The sequence below is a fragment of the Prionailurus viverrinus genome, chromosome B1 (assembly GCF_022837055.1).
Source record: "Prionailurus viverrinus isolate Anna chromosome B1, UM_Priviv_1.0, whole genome shotgun sequence".
In the NCBI taxonomy this organism is placed as follows: Eukaryota; Metazoa; Chordata; class Mammalia; order Carnivora; family Felidae; genus Prionailurus; species Prionailurus viverrinus.
In genome coordinates this window covers 150,254,296-150,271,529 of record NC_062564.1, presented here as the reverse complement: position 1 = coordinate 150,271,529, position 17,234 = coordinate 150,254,296, and the positions used below count along the sequence as shown (strand labels likewise).

Here is a 17,234-nt window from a genome sequence, read left to right as displayed (position 1 = left end):
TATTTATTTTTGGGACAGAGAGAGACAGAGCATGAACGGGGGAGGGGCAGAGAGAGAGGGAGACACAGAATCGGAAGCAGGCTCCAGGCTCCGAGCCATCAGCCCAGAGCCTGACGCGGGGCTCGAACTCCCGGACCGCGAGATCGTGACCTGGCTGAAGTCGGACGCTTAACCGACTGCGCCACCCAGGCGCCCCTTAACTGCTTTTTAATTCAAAATAATCATCATGACAATGTGGCCCGTCTTGAGGCCACCTGCCACATGTTTCTTTTTACTTTTTTAAGTGTGTCCACTAGAAAATTAAAATACATGTGTAGCTTACATTATATTTCTGTTACAAAGCACTGATCTAGAGATGACAATCACTTTTATTATTTTGGCTTATTTTTGGCTTATTTGATTTTTATCTTTTTAGATCCACGACTATGATATAAATTAATAGCCCAGACCTTAAGACCAATGCCTTTATAACAAAACTATTATATTTGTGAATATTTACATACATAAATACATGGGAGCAGTGAGAGCAGCAAGTCAATGGTTAATCTGATCAACAGTAACTTTAGGGCACAGAATAGTTAGGCCTTACACAGGAGGACAGCCATAGTTTTTAGTCTTGAGAACTAAAATGGGAGGGAAGGCATATGACAGTTATGTAGGTGAACTATTTCTGACTTAGAAAAGGCAAATTCTTTTGTCATTGAATTTCCAATTTCTCCTAACCTCTCCCTTTTACCATAAATCTCTTGGGCACTCTTTATTTCTTTTTGGTCTCACCTCAATTCCAAATGCAAATATGGCAAATAGTTCCGCATAGACTTCAGACATCACTTCACCTCAAGCATCGTAGGACTTCTTTAGAAACTTCTTTAGAAACTTCAGCATGGGAGCAATGGGAGTCAGATCAACCCTGACATTTGCACAACCTGGAAGCGCAAACAGGTAATTCACCATGGGGCACTCTCAATCAATGAGGGGAAATGTTCCTTCTTTATTTTCTCAAATGGATAATTCTGAGAAGCATTCCATACAGCCCTTCTGAAATCCCTGTGGGATGGAGAACCATTCCCCCAGAGGTTGCAACTCAATCACATAGCCAAGTCTTGGTTTTCCCCTTGCTATTTCCTCCCAACACCTCCACCCCGCCGTTCGTAGGATCACTTCCAGGAGACTATCTGCATGGAAGCCATTGTTTCAGCTTCTGCTTTCAGGAGAACTAAAGCTAAGATCATAGAGTCAATCACAGCAACAGGTTGGAGCCTTAACTTCAAAAGACCCCTTCCAAGTCCATGCTCATGGTAGGGAGCCTCTAAAATGCCCCCCCCCATAGTGTCAACCTCCTGGAATCACCCTTGTATGACACACAAGGGTCACAACCACCCTTGTGCAATCTCCTCCCCTGAGGATGGACTGGACTTACTGACTCACTTCTACCAAATTAAATGCAGCAGGATGTTGCTTCCAAGATTAGATTAGGTCACTTCCAAGGATACAAAAAGACTGTGGCTTCTGTCTTGGGCACTGTACTGTGTTGAGTATTGTCCCCCAACTGGAACTTCAGAATGTGACCTTATTTGGAAAAATAATCTTTTCAGATGTAATTAAAATGAGATTATACTGGATTATACTCAATGTGTGTGTGTGCTTAAGTGTGCATTTGTGTGTGTGTGTGTGTGTGTGTGTGTGTAGTGTCAGGTAGAAATGATTGCTATAAAGATATGTAAAGTGTGGTAAAAAGGAAAATGAGAGACAGAAGCAATTATACAAGATGCAATGGTCAAAGTAGACTTCTCTGAGGATCAACATCTGAGCAGAGACTTGAATGAAAAGAGAACGGGGAAAATCACATGACTATTTAGGGAAATAGCTTCCCAGGTAGAAAAGCAGCAAAAATGAAAGTGTGGAGGCAGAAGAATTCATGAAATGCTTGAGAGAGTGTGCACAGTGGGGGAGAGTCAAATAGAGAGGGAGACACAGGCCTTGGAATTTTGGAGATTCAGAGAATGGAAAAAGTAGCAAATGATATTCTTTTCAAAGGGGAACAGAAGATAAATTTACAAATAATTGATAAGTGAGCTTGAGCTTAGGCAAAATTCTAGAGAATATTATACTAGAAAATTCTAGATGTGGGATGTGAAAGAAAGAGAGAAGTCAAAAGTTTTAGGGCCTGAGCAACTGGAAGAATGGCATTGACTGAGGTGGGGAAGACAGTGGGTACAACATGTTTGGAGACAAGACACATTGTGTTTGAAATGATTATTAGAGGGACACATGGGTGACTCAGTCAGGCACCCAACTTCAGCTCAGATCATGATCTCACAGCTCGTGAGTTTGAGCCCCACGTCAGGATCTGTGCTGACAGCTTGGAGCTGGAGTCTGCTTCAGAGTCTGTGTCTCCTCTCTCTCTGCCCCTCCCCTACTCATGCTCTGTCTCTCTCTCTGTCTCTCAAAAATAAACAAACATTAAAAAGAATTTTTTTTTTAAGAAATGGTTACTTAATGGAGATACCAGTAATGGAGATACCAATAGACCATTGGACATAGGAGTCTGGATTTGAGAAGAGAGGTCTGAGCCAGAGATAAAAATCTGGAAATGTCATCATATAGATGGTATTTAAAACCATGAGACTGAATGAGATCACCAAGGAAGAATAATAAGGTCTTAGCCCTGGTGTAAGCTAACATTAGGAGCGCAAGGACAAGGGTGGCAACCAGAAAATGAGACTACCTGTGAGTACAAAGTCTGAGAGTAGCAGGAAATCAGGAATATGTAGTGACCTGAAAGAAAAAGAAGAGGATCTAACAAGGAGGAGGCAGGGATTAACTGTGCCAAATGCGATTGATGAGACATGTAAGATGAGAACTCACCATTAGATTTAGCAACATGGAGACTATTAGTGCCCTTGTGAAGAGCAGTTTTAGAGAAATTACGAAGCCAAAATTTGATTGAAATGTGCTTAAGGAATAACAGAAGCAGAGGTTATAGGAGGTAGTAAACAGGTAGTAAATATAGAGTGATTTTTTTCAAAAAGCTTTCCTGCAAAATCTTGGAGCTGCAACGGGTAGAAAAAGTTGAGTCGAGATCATTTTGGTGTGTGTGTGTGTGTGTGTGTGTCTGTTTTAAGGTTGAGAAAATAAAAAGAAATTTTGATGTAGGAGAGGGAGGGAGGAGTTGCTGGAGCGAATTACCTACGTAGGTGAGAGAATATGGGATCTAGTGTATAGGTGGGAAAATTGGCTTTCAGTCAGAGCACCTGGGGCAACTGGCAGGAAGGTCAAGTGTGCAGAAGTAGCCGCTGACACGCGAATAGAGGTGGTGGAGGGTTTCTTCAGAATGCTTCGATTTTCAGTGAAGGAGGTGAGAAGCAAGATCATCAGTAGAGAATGGGATGCAGAAGGAGGTGATAGGGGAGTTGAGGAGAGGAAGAGGTGTGAAACAGAAATCTGGGAGAACGGGAAGGTGAACAGTGAAGTATCATATGATGTTGGGGAAGCACTGAGAGTGACTGGAGATTTGTGATCATGAATTTGAAGTCAGACCCGTCAGAGTGGTTTTGTGTTTTTCTCCAAACATGTTCAATGGCACACTATAGGAAAAGAGTAGGTGGAGATCTGGATTTTATCAGGGTTGTGGTAAAAAGCAAATGTCATAGGGTGGTGAAGCAAGAATGAAAAGCAGGAGTCAAAGGTATGTGCAGGGCAGTGATTATAGTGATGGACACTGTTATTTATTTAAACTGGCTACAGCTGTGCCAAAGAAGTATTGATTAATGGATCAGTGTCGACTAAGGCACATCTAATTACATGTCTCAGGCCTCTCTGTCTTCCACCCCACCTTGAAATATGTACAATAAAAACATTACTAGAACAAAAAACTCATAGAGTCAGGGTTATAAAAATTAATACCAACACAGATATAAGATATATCCTTGTACTTGAATCCACTCCACAAATACAGTGTAGAAATTGATACAGATTCATCAGAAAACCATCAAAGACATTATGTATCAGGAAATAAACAGGCACAAGTTTAAGATTATCACATAATCCATGTCTTTTAGTCTGTATTTGATTGTATACCATGTGGGAGAGTCCAGAGAGCAAGATTATATATCAAGCAATATGAGATACTTGGAGGTACTGTGGTAAAGTCCAGAATTATAAAAATTATGGCATAATGCATTCATGAAGGCAACACTGTTAATTTTTTTCTCCCCAAAGTAATTCCTTTTTTAAAATTTCTCATGTATTCCGGTTTGCTTTCTTTTATTACTGTCTTCAATCTTTATTTCATAAATCTTTATTGAGTATGTGCCATAAATATTATACTTTCCTATGAACTATAAATGTTATAAAAATGAAACGGCCATGGTCCCCACCTGAGAGGGCTTATGGTCTAGTTGTTGTATCAGATCTATTCACACATCTCTAAAAAAACATGGGGAGGGGTGCCTGGATGGCTCAGTCATTTGAGCATCCAACTCTTGATTTCAGCTCAGGTCATGATCTCAGGGTCATGGGATCAAGTCCTGTGTCAGGCTCTGTGATGCCAGCACAGAGCCTGCTTGGGATTCTCTCTCTCTCTCTTTCTCTCTCTCTCTCTCTCTCTCTCTCTCTGTCCCTCCCCTGCTTATTCTCTCTCTCTGAAAATAAATAAACTTTAAAAACAGTTTTAGAAAACATGGGGAGAGAATGTAGGTACAGAGAGGTTTAAAAAAATGGTAAGAAACCAGATGAAAAGAATATAACAGTTTCTGTAAAAACTAAGCATGTGCTTACCATATGACCATTAATGCCCTCTAGGGTATTAGTCCCATAAGAATGAATGTTCACACAAAACCTACACACCGACACACAAATGTTATAGCTGCTTTATTCATGATAGTCAAAAATTGTACACACTTCAAATGCCTTTCAGTGAATGAATGGTTAAACAAATTGTGGTACATCCATACCATAGAATGCTACTCAGTAATAAAAGAATGAACTATTGACACACATAACTTGGATTGATGCCAATGGAAGTATGCTGAATGAAAAAGCTAACCTCTAAAGGTTTCATAGAGTATGATTCCATTACCATTCTTGAATTGACAAAATCATAAGCATATAGAAGAGATTAATGGTTACCAGGAGTTAAAGACTGAGGACAGGGATAGGGAAGGAGCCAGGTGGCTATGGGTAGTTTGAGGGATCCTTGAGATCAAACTATGCTGTACCTCATCTGTGGTGGGGATTACATAAATCTACACATGATAAAATTACAGAATTAAACACATACATACCCACATAACTGCATGCTTTTAAAACTGGTGAAATCTGAATAAGGTTGATGGATTGATGGATTGTCTCAATGTTGACTTCTTGGCTGTGATATTATATTATAGCTAAGCAAGATGTTTACCATTGTGGGAAACTAGGTAAATGATACACATGATCTCTCTGTTTTATATTTTACAACTATATGTGAATCTATGATTATCTGGGAAAATCTTAAAGTGTTTTTTTTAGATGGTAAGGAATTTCAGAAAAGAGGATGTTATATTCACTTGAGGGAGTCAAGAAAGACTTCCAGGAGGAGTCTTAACTAAACAAGAAATTGGCCTATTCTATTATTCTAATTATCTAATTATCTAATGATCAAGTACCAATTGTTTAAAACAAGATTGCCATTTAATTAAAGTAATAGTTATAATAGCTACCATTTCTTGAGCACCCACTATGTGCCAAGAACTCTGCTAAGCACTTTCAAATGTTATCTCATTGTAGTCTCTACAATCGATCATTTGAGGTAATATTATTATCCCTGTCTTATAAGGGAGTATATTGAGGTTTAGAGTGTTTAATCACCTGGCTTAAATCACAGTTAATGTAAAATCTGGATTACTTCTTAAAGTCAATGTGTAAACAATAATAAAGCTATGTTTTCTGCATAATATAAAAATAAAGCAACACATTGAAAGACTATGACATACAAAGCACTTTACTAGGTACTGTGGGAAGAGAGATAAAAGATATAAAAGGAACCGCATACCGCTTATACAATTAATAAATGTTATTCCAGTCATGACTTAACTTTCTCCAATGACATAGTTAAAATAGACATGTTCAAAAATGCTGAAACCCTCCATATGTTATCTTTTTTCAAAAGAAGTTATTTTAAAAATATGACCTATTGTATTATCTATTTCTCTGCACATAAAGTTTGAACTACTGCTCATATTTTCACTGTGACCCAACCTCTGTTTCTCAAATCTTTTGTAAAAGATAGTATCAAAAGTATTTCTCTGAGGACTATGATGCCATTGTGAAATTAAACTCCTAAAATTTCTCCTTAATTTAAATCTCTTCAAGTTGGCTTGCAGAAGAAATTCCTCACATCACATGTTATAAATTTTTAGTTTGGAAACTCGCCTCCAGAAATCTGGAAAATATTGACCATGATGTCAATTTATGTGTACTTATTTTTAAATGCCTTCAAAGAGAGGAATTGTATTCTTTTGCTTTTATAAAAAAATCCCTAACACAGAATTTCTACTACAGTTTTTAGCACTTGAAGATCCAGACATCTTTTTCTATCTTCCCACAGCTTACAGGTGCCATCTAGAGGCCCAACTACAGAAGGTACTGAAACGGGGTCAATTTTGAATAGAACACTCAGAGTAATTTAGTTTGAAATGTACTTAAATCTTTGTTTAAAATTCATCACTTGCCTCAATTTTATTTTTTTCAGAATATTAAATAAAACAAAAATAATTTGTGCAAAATATCAAGCACGTCCATTCATGTCAGTTTTCATCTTATTTTAGCCAAGTGCCTAAATTTTACCAGTTCATATGCCAATATTATTCAGGCCAATAAAAGTCAAATTTTTCCTACTGATTGTGGTTTTCAAAGTGGTTATGGCCCAATACAGAATTTGGTGAATAGCTATATATGAGCAGGTAAGGGTAATGAAAACTTTAGTGAAATCTCACCATTAACATGGCATGAGTTCTAACTTCATGATGGCCTAGATCACTTGCGTGTTATGTCTCTCACAGCTTAGTAAATTACCAAAAATAAAATTATGAAAATGGTTGATATTTGGCTTTCCGTCTTCAATTTTGTATGTAGGCAGTTAGCAATTCTGTGCCATACTAGACACAGCAGGGAGGATATCTTCTGATCCAAGCCCAGGGAAGTGCTCAGGCCACAGGCTGGTAAAGCAGGTAGCAGGCAAAGATGTGTAATCATCTCCAAATGGAGGTCTCATTTCCATTTGCATGACTACAACTATACATTAACACCTGGGCCTTATTCCCTTCCAGGCTTTGTAGCTGGAAAAGCTTTAATCACAAGCACACAAGCCCTTGGTGATAGTTCCTTTTCGTTAAATACTAATTCTCTCTTCATTCTCGTCTAGTCAACCACAAAAAAATCTTAATACGTAAGGTATACTGGTCGTTCTTAAATGAATTTTCATAACCTCAGATTTTTAGAGCATTTGCAATACATTGAGTGGTGATATTTTCCCATCTTCCCCTTCTTCATGGACTATCATAATATCAAGTAAATGGATGATGTTTTCATTATAATATATTGATACTTTCAGTAGTGCAAGACTAAATAAATATTATTTGCTTTAACTTAGAACAAGTACATTATATAGAATCTGTATAATTATTGTAGGTCACAGGAAAACAGAATTGTCCCCACACTTATCACTGTAGATGTTAGCTAGAAATGAAATAAAACTATATCTTGGTTTCTCTGTACTTCCTTAATTCCCATTCTTTCTCCATTATTAAGTGTTTTGTATTCTGCTTTCTGTTTGCTTGACCTGTCATAATGAATATTATCATTTTCCTCATTCCTTTAAGGAAAAAGAAATTCCTAATACTTTTGTGTACATAAAAATATAGTTCTTTCCTTTTTACATTTCCTTTGGCCCTTTGTTCTGCACCTTGAAAGCAGAGATCTGAGATGAGAGAAGTTGGAAAAATGAAAGAAGGAATTGCTTCAAATTATATATATATGCATAAGAAATTTATGCATAAGAAATTTATGTCAACAAGCCAAAATTTTGATGAAAGAGCTTCTAGAAAACAAATGAACGCAAATTGGGACAGAATCTATCTGACAGAAGCAGGACGTTCAGTGTGGAGCAGAGGTAGGAAGGAAATATGTGCATCAAGCAAACAGGTTAGTTAGATGGGTCATATCCAAGTGACCTGCAAGACTTCTGCAATTCTGTATCTTTGAGAATGGCCTATACACAAAAATGTGTTCCATTCTACTAGATTTTTCTCTCTTAGATACCAGTTTTGGAATGGATCCAGTCTCGGAAAGCAGTCACTCTAGTATAAACACCAGGCTTGTTAGGTTGTCCACATTCATCTCCCCAGCTCACTATTCCAGCAAGATACCAGATATCTCTAGCATCTGGACTAACCAGTGGTCCTCCAGAGTCACCCTACAGGAGAAGAGAGAGATTGGTAACTAATAATTCAGTTCATTATGGCAGTTTTTGTTATTTTTCTAATTTGAATTTAATGAAAGGGAAGTTTTCAAAAATCAGTGTGCTCAGATGCAGAAGTGATACCCTGTGTCAGTAGTTCACATAAGGGAGGAGATCCACTACCTGAAGCATTAGCTTAGATTCAGAGGTGGGTACGCTGAGATTAAAGGAGCCATCTCTTTGGAGAAGAGTACTCTTATCTGGTACATCTGAGACTATAATTCCTCATATTCTTTATCAGTGTGACATAGCTCCCAAAAGAAGGGTGGAGAGTCTATTACTGATAAAAAGGACAGACACTAGAGTCAGACACCTGGGTTTAAATCTCAAGTCTGGCTCTTCCAGCCGGCTAAGACCTTTAATTTATATATTTGTAATGCTCCTAATAATACCTACCTCTGATGATAATTTTGAAGATTAGATAAAACAGTAAATATAAAGTGCTTAGCATAGAGCCTGGCATAAAATAGAACTTAGTAAATACATATTTAAAACCACAAATTCCGATTGTTTATGCCTTGTAAACTCCCGAGGGCTGTTTCTTTATATACCTCAGAAAAACAAGGTACAGGCTGATCTTGCCTCAAAATCATGGGGTCTTTAGTACTGACCACCCATTAGGTGTTCAGCACTCTATGGAGCTCTGAATTAACATGTTATCTAATTCACTCATGTTAATTCTGGCAACAAAACATGGAGCAAGATTTCGTTTTCTCCATATTAACAATGAGGAAATCAAAACTTGGAGAAATTAAGTAATTTGCCTGATGGCACATGTATTCAGTGGCAGAATTGAATTTGAATCCAGAGTGCTCTAACTCAGACATTTGGCTTTTCCCCTCTGCATTATACTAACTTCTTTGTGCATTTTCTTTTGTTCATGTAAACATGTTAACTAATGCTAATAGTAACTGAATTTGGAATAACGTGTTTGTAATTTTTAAATCAATTCACCAATAAGTGTTGATGTATAGCCTCGTAGGTGGTAGGAGATACAAAAAGAGTGTAAGTACAGGTAGCATCCAAATAAATCATTTTGATAATTAAAACCCAAGCCTAAATGAAGGCAGAGCAGATTAGGATGCAGAAATAGACATTACAGAGACAACAAAATTTAAATCTGCTTAAGAGACAGGAAAAAATGAATCTGAGAATAAAGGAATTAATGGAAAAATCAGAATAGCTAACAGATTACAAGATGCATCAGGTGATGTCCACCAGCAGTTATCAAAAACGGAAAGATAGTCTGTCCTACTGAAACTAATTAGTTCACACATTATCAGGGAATTATGTCATTATAAGATGGAAGTTGTGATGGTTTATATGTGTTTTGTCTTAGGCATGGATGCCAGAACAATGGGAGTAAAATTATGCCATTCAGAAAAATAGAAAAAAGCTCTCAACTGAGCTGTTGCACAGGTAGAAGTCTTTGGGGCTCTATTTTTAAAAAATATTTTAAAGGTGTCTGTGCCCTATCTGGAAGCGATGGACAAATTTCTAGAAACATATAAACTACCAAAACTGAAACAGGAAGAAATAGAAAATTTGAACAGGCCCATAACCAGTAAGGAAATCGAATTAGTAACCAAAAATCTGCGAAAAAATAAGAGTCCAGGGCCAGATGGCTTTCCAGGGGAATTCTACCAAATATTTAAGGAAGAGTTAACACCTATTCTCTTGAAGCTGGTCCAAAAAATAGAAATGGAAGGAAAACTTCCAAACTCTTTCTATGAAGCCAGCATTACCTTGATTCCAAAACCAGACAAAGGCCCTACTAAAAAGGAGAACCATAGACCAATTATTCTGATGAACATGGATGCAAAAATCCTCAAAAAGATATTAGCCAACCAGATCCAACAATACATTAAAAAAATTATTCACCACGACCAAGTGGGATTTATACCTGGGATGCAGGGCCAGTTCAATACCTGCAACACAATCAATGTGATTCATCACATCAATAAAAGAAAGGACAAGAACCACATGATGCTCTCAATAGAGGCAGAGAAAGCATTTAACAAAATACAGCATCCTTTCTTGATAGAAACCTCAAGAAAGTAGGGATAGAAGGATCATACCTCAAGATCATAAAAGCATATATGAAAGACCCAATCCTAATATCATTATCAATGGGGAAAAACTGAGAGCTTTCCCCCTAAGGTCAGGAACAAGACAGGGATGTCCACTCTCGCCACTGTTATTCAAGATACTACTGGAAGTCTTAGCCTCAGCAATAAGACAACACAAAGAAATAAAAGGCATCCAAATCGGCCAGGAGGAGGTCAACCTTTCACTCTTTGCAGATGACATGATACTCTATATGGAAAACCCAAAAATTCCACCAAAAAAACTGCTGGAACCAATCAATGAATTCAGCAAAATCACAGGATATAAAATCAATGCACAGAAATCGATTGTTTTCCTATATACCAACAATGAAGCAACAGCAAGAGAAATCAAGGATCGATCCCATTTACAATTGCACCAAAAACTGTAAAATACCTAGGAATAAATCTAACCAAAGAGGTGAAAAATCTATACACTGAAATTTATAGAAAGCTGATGAAAGAAATTGAAGAAGACATAAAAAAATGGAAAAATATTCTATGCTCCTGGATAGGAGAACAAATACTATTTAAATGTTGATACAACCCAAAGCAATCTACATATTCAATGCAATACTTATCAAAATAACTCAAGAATTCAGAGCTAGAACAAACAATCCTAAAATTTGTATGGAACTAGAAAAGACCCTGAATAGCCAAAGCAATCTTGAAAAAGAAAACCAAAGCAGGATGCATCACAATCCCAGACTTCAAACTGTATTACAAAGCTGTAATCATCAAGAGAGTATGGTACTGGCACAAAAACAGACACTCAGATCAATGGAACAGAATAGAGAACCCAGAAATGGAACCACAAACGTATGGCCAACTAATATTTGACAAAGAAGGAAAGAATATCCAGTGGAATAAAGACAGTCTCTTCAGCAAGTGGTGGTGGGGAAACTGGACAGCGACATGCAGAATGAACCTGGACCACTTTCTTACACCATACACAAAAATAAACTCAAAATGGATGAAAGACCTCAAAGTAAGACAGGAAGCCATCAAAATCCTCAAGGAGAAAGCAGGCAAAAACCTCTTTGACCTTGGCTGCAGCAACTTCTTCCTCAACACGTCTCTGGAGGCAAGGGAAACAAAAGCAAAAATGAATTACTGGGACCTCATCAAAATAAAAACCTTCTGCACAGCGAAGGAAACAATCAACAAAACTAAAAGGTAACTGACAGAATGGGAGATGATATTTGCAAAAGACATATCATATAAAGATATGTAGACATATAAGATAAAGGCATAGATCCAAATGTATAAAGAACTTCTCAAACTCAACACCCAAAAAACAAATAATCCAGTGAATAAATGGGCAAAAGACATGAATAGACACTTCTCCAAAGAAGACATCCAGATGGCCAACCGACACATGAAAAAATGCTCCACATCACTCATCATCAGGGAAATACAAATCAAAACCACATGGAGATATACCACCTTACAACTGTCAGAATGGATAACATCAACAACTCAGGCAACAACAGATGTTTGTGGGGATATGGAGAAAGAGGATCTCTTTGGCACTGCTGGTGGGAATGCAAACTGGTGCAGCCACTCTGGTAAAGAGTATGGAGGTTCCTTAAAAAACTTAAAATAAAATAAATAAAATAAAATAAAAACTAAAAATAGAACTACTCTATGACCCAGCAATTGCACTACTAGGTATTTATCCAAGGGATACAAGAATGCTGTTTTAAGGGGCACATGCACACCAATGTTTATAGCAGCACTATCAACAATAGCCAAAGTATAGAAAGAGCCCAAATATCCATCAATGGATGAATGGATAAAGAAGATATGGTGTATATATATATATACAGTGGAGTATTACTCAGCAATAAAAAAAAAAAAAAGAGATGACGGGAGGGAAGAAGGCGGCATAGGAGGACGCTGGGCTCACCGCGCGTCCTGCTGATCACTTAGATTCCACCTACACCTGCCTAAATAACCCAGAAAACTTCCAGAGGATTAGCAGAACGGAGTCTCCAGAGCCAAGCACAGACGAGAGGCCCACGGAAGAGGGTAGGAAGGGCGGCAAGGCAGTGCGCTCCACGGACTGGCAGGAGGGAGCCGGGGTGGAGGGGCGGCTCGCCGGCCAAGCAGAGCCCCCGGAGTCTGGCTTGCAAAAGCGGAGGGGCCGGGCGGACTGTGTTCCAACAGCAAGCGCGACTTAGCGTCTGGGAGGACATAAGTTAGCAGCTCTGCTCAGAAAGCGGGAAGGCTGGAGGACAAAGGGAGGGAGAGCTGCTGAGCCCCAGGACGACAGAGCTCAGTTTGGTGGGGAACAAAGGCGCTCGCCAGCGCCATCTCCCCTGCCCATCCCCCAGCCAAAATCCCAAAGGGAACCGGTTCCTGCCAGGGAACTTGCTCCCTCCGCACAAACACCCAACTCTGTGCTTCTGCGGAGCCAAACCTCCGGCAGCGGATCTGACTCTCTCCCGCTGCCACAGGGCCCCTCCTGAAGTGGATCACCTAAGGAGAACCGAGCTAAGCCTGCCCCTCCTGCCTTGCCTACCCACCCCAGCTAATACGCCAGATCCCCAGCATCACAAGCCTGGCAGTGTGCAAGTAGCCCAGACGGGCCAGGCCACCCCACAGTGAATCCCGCCCCTAGGAGAGGGGAAGAGAAGGCACACACCAGTCTGACTGTGGCCCCAGCGGTGGGTTGGGGGCAGACACCAGGTCGGACTGCGGCCCCGCCCACCAACTCCAGTTATACACCACAGCACAGGGGAAGTGTCCTGCAGGTCGCACCACTCCAGGGACTATCCCAAATGACCAAACGGAAGAATTCCCCTCAGAAGAATCTCCAGGAAATAACAACAGCTAATGAACTGATCAAAAAGGATTTAAATAATATAACAGAAAGTGAATTTAGAATAATAGTCATAAAATTAATCGCTGGGCTTGAAAACAGTATAGAGGACAGCAGAGAATCTCTTGCTACAGAGATCAAGGGACTAAGGAACAGTCACGAGGAGCTGAAAAGGTCTTTAAACGAAATGCAAAACAAAATGGAAACGACGACAGCTCGGATTGAAGAGGCAGAGGAGAGAATAGGTGAACTAGAAGATAAACTTATGGAAAAAGAGGATGCTGAGAGAAAGATAAAAAAATCAAGGAGTATGAGGGGAAAATTAGAGAACTAAGTGATACACTAAAAAGAAATAATATACGCATAATTGGTATCCCAGAGGAGGAAGAGAGAAGGAAAGGTGCTGAAGGGGTACCTGAAGAAATTATAGCTGAGAACTTCCCTGAACTGGGGAAGGAAAAAGGCATTGAAATCCAAGAGGCACAGAGAACTCCCTTCAGATGTAACTTGAATCGATCTTCTGCACGACATATCATAGTGAAACTGGCAAAATACAAGGATAAAGAGAAAATTCTGAAAGCAGCAAGGGATAAACGTGCCCTCGCATATAAAGTGAGACCTATAAGACTCATGACTGATCTCTCTTTTGAAACTTGGCAGGCCAGAAAGAATTGGCACGATATCTTCAGTGTGCTAGACAGAAAAAATATGCAGCCGAGAATCCTTTATCCAGCAAGTCTGTCATTTAGAATAGAAGGAGAGATAAAGGTCTTCCCAAACAAACAAAAACTGAAGGAATTTGTCACCACTAAACCAGCCCTACAAGAGATCCTAAGGGGGACCCTGTGAGACAAAGTCCCAGAGACTTCACTACAAGCATAAAACATACAGACATCACAATGACTCTAAACCCGTATCTTTCTATAATAACACTGAATGTAAATGGATTAAATGCGCCAACCAAAAGACATAGGGTATCAGAATGGATAAAAAAAACAAGACCCATCTATTTGCTGTCTACAAGAGACTCATTTTAGACCTGAGGACACCTTTAGATTGAGAGTGAGGGGATGGAGAACTATTTATCATGCGACTGGAAGCCAAAAGAAAGCTGGAGTAGCCATACTTATATCAGACAAACTAGACTTTAAATTAAAGGCTGTAACAAGAGATGAAGAAGGACATTATATAATGGTTACAGGGTCTATCCATCAGGAAGAGCTAACAATTATAAATGTCTATGCGCCGAATACCGGAGCCCCCAAATATATAAAACAATTACTCATAAACATAAGCAACCTTATCGATAAGAATGTGGTCATTGCAGGGGACTTTAACACCCCACTTACAGAAATGGATAGATCATCTAGACACACGGTCAATAAAGAAACAAGGGCCCTGAATGAGACATTGGATCAGATGGACTTGACAGATATATTTAGAACTCTGCATCCCAAAGCAACAGAATATACTTTCTTCTCGAGTGCACATGGAACATTCTCCAAGATAGATCACATACTGGGCCACAAAACAGCCCTTCTTAAGTTTACAAGAATTGAAATTATACCATGCATACTTTCAGACCACAATGCTATGAAGCTTGAAATCAACCACAGAAAAAAGTCTGGAAAACCTCCAAAAGCATGGAGGTTAAAGAACACCCTACTAACGAATGAGTGGGTCAACCAGGCAATTAGAGAAGGAATTAAAAAATATATGGAAACAAACGAAAATGAAAATACAACAATCCAAACGCTTTGGGACGCAGCGAAGGCAGTCCTGAGAGGAAAATACATTGCAATCCAGGCCTATCTCAAGAAACAAGAAAAATCCCAAATACAAAATCTAACAGCACACCTAAAGGAACTAGAAGCAGAACAGCAAAGGCAGCCTAAACCCAGCAGAAGAAGAGAAATAATAAAGATCAGAGCAGAAATAAACAATATAGAATCTAAAACAACTGTATGGAAAATCCGATAGACTCCACCAAAAGTCTGCTAGAACTGATACATGAATTCAGCAAAGTTGCAGGATACAAAATCAATGTACAGAAATCAGTTGCATTCTTATACACTAACAATGAAGCAACAGAAAGACAAAGAAACTGATTCCATTCACAATTGCACCAAGAAGCATAAAATACCTAGGAATAAATCTAACCAAAGATGTAAAAGATCTGTATGCTGAAAATTATAGAAAGCTTATGAAGGTAATTGAAGAAGATTTAAAGAAATGGAAAGACATTCCCTGCTCATGGATTGTAAGAATAAATATTGTCAAAATGTCAATACTACCCAAAGCTATCTACACATTCAATGCAATCCCAATCAAAATTGCACCAGCATTCTTCTCGAAACTAGAACAAGCAATCCTAAAATTCATATGGAACCACAAAAGGCCCGGAATAGCCAAAGGAATTTTGAAGAAGAAGACCAAAGCAGGAGGCATCACAATCCCAGACTTTAGCCTCTACTACAAAGCTGTAATGATCAAGACAGCATGGTATTGGCACAAAAACAGACCAATGGAATAGAATAGAAACCTCAGAACTAGACCCACAAACGTATGGCCAACTCATCTTTGACAAAGCAGGAAAGAACATCCAATGGAAAAAAGACAGTCTCTAACAAATGGTGCTGGGAGAACTGGACAGCAACATGCAGAAGGTTGAAACTAGACCACTTTCTCACACCATTCACAAAAATAAACTCAAAATGGATAAAGGACCTGAATGTGAGACAGGAAACCATCAAAACCTTAGAGGAGAAAGCAGGAAAAGACCTCTCTGACCTCAGCCGTAGCAATCTCTTACTCGGCACATCCCCAAAGGCAAGGGAATTAAAAGCAAAAGTGAATTACTGGGACCTTATGAAGATAAAAAGCTTCTGCACAGCAAAGGAAACAACCAACAAGACTAAAAGTCAACCAACGGAATGGGAAAATATATTTGCAAATGACATATCGGACAAAGGCTAGTATCTAAAATCTATAAAGAGCTCACCAAACTCCACACCCGAAAAACAAATAACCCAGTGAAGAAATGGGCAGAAAACATGAATAGACACTTCTCTAAAGAAGACATCCAGATGGCCAACAGGCACATGAAAAGATGTTCAACGTCGCTCCTTATCAGGAAAATACAAATCAAAACCACACTCAGGTATCACCTCACGCCAGTCAGAGTGGCCAAAATGAACAAATCAGGAGACTACAGATGCTGGAGAGGATGTGGAGAAATGGGAACCCTCTTGCACTGTTGGTGGGAATGCAAAGTGGTGCAGCTGCTCTGGAAAGCAGTGTGGAGGTTCCTCAGAAAATTAAAAATAGACCTACCCTATGACCCAGCAATAGCACTGCTAGGAATTTACCCAAGGGATACAGGAGTACTGATGCATAGGGGCACTTGTGCCCCAATGTTTATAGCAGCACTCTCAACAATAGCCAAATTATGGAAAGAGCCTAAATGTCCATCAACTGATGAATGGATAAAGAAATTGTGGTTTATATACAGAATGGAATACTACGTGGCAATGAGAAAAAATGAAATATGGCCTTTTGCAGCAACGTGGATGGAACTGTAGAGTGTGATGCTAAGTGAAATAAGCCATAGAGAGAAAGACAGATACCATATGGTTTCACTCTTATGTGGATCCTGAGAAACTTAACAGAAACCCATGGGGGAGGGGAAGGAAAAAAAAAAAAAGAGGTTAGAGTGGGAGAGAGCCAAAGCATAAGAGACTGTTAGAAACTGAGAACAAACTGAGGGTTGATGGGGGGTGGGAGGGAGGGGAGGGTGGGTGATGGG

General features: G+C 39.2%; 1 protein-coding gene across 1 annotated transcript in view; it reads right to left on the bottom strand.

Annotated features, from left to right (window-relative positions):
- Window positions 1-8,293: 8,293 nt before the first annotated feature.
- The window catches only part of LOC125164873 (transmembrane protease serine 11E-like), a 60,345-nt gene continuing 51,404 nt past the window's right edge, over window positions 8,294-17,234 (bottom strand). Inside the window, exon 14 of the mRNA XM_047857611.1 lies at window positions 8,294-8,455. Within this exon, the coding sequence (XP_047713567.1) occupies window positions 8,294-8,455 (162 nt within the window). The remainder of the gene's footprint in view (window positions 8,456-17,234) is intronic.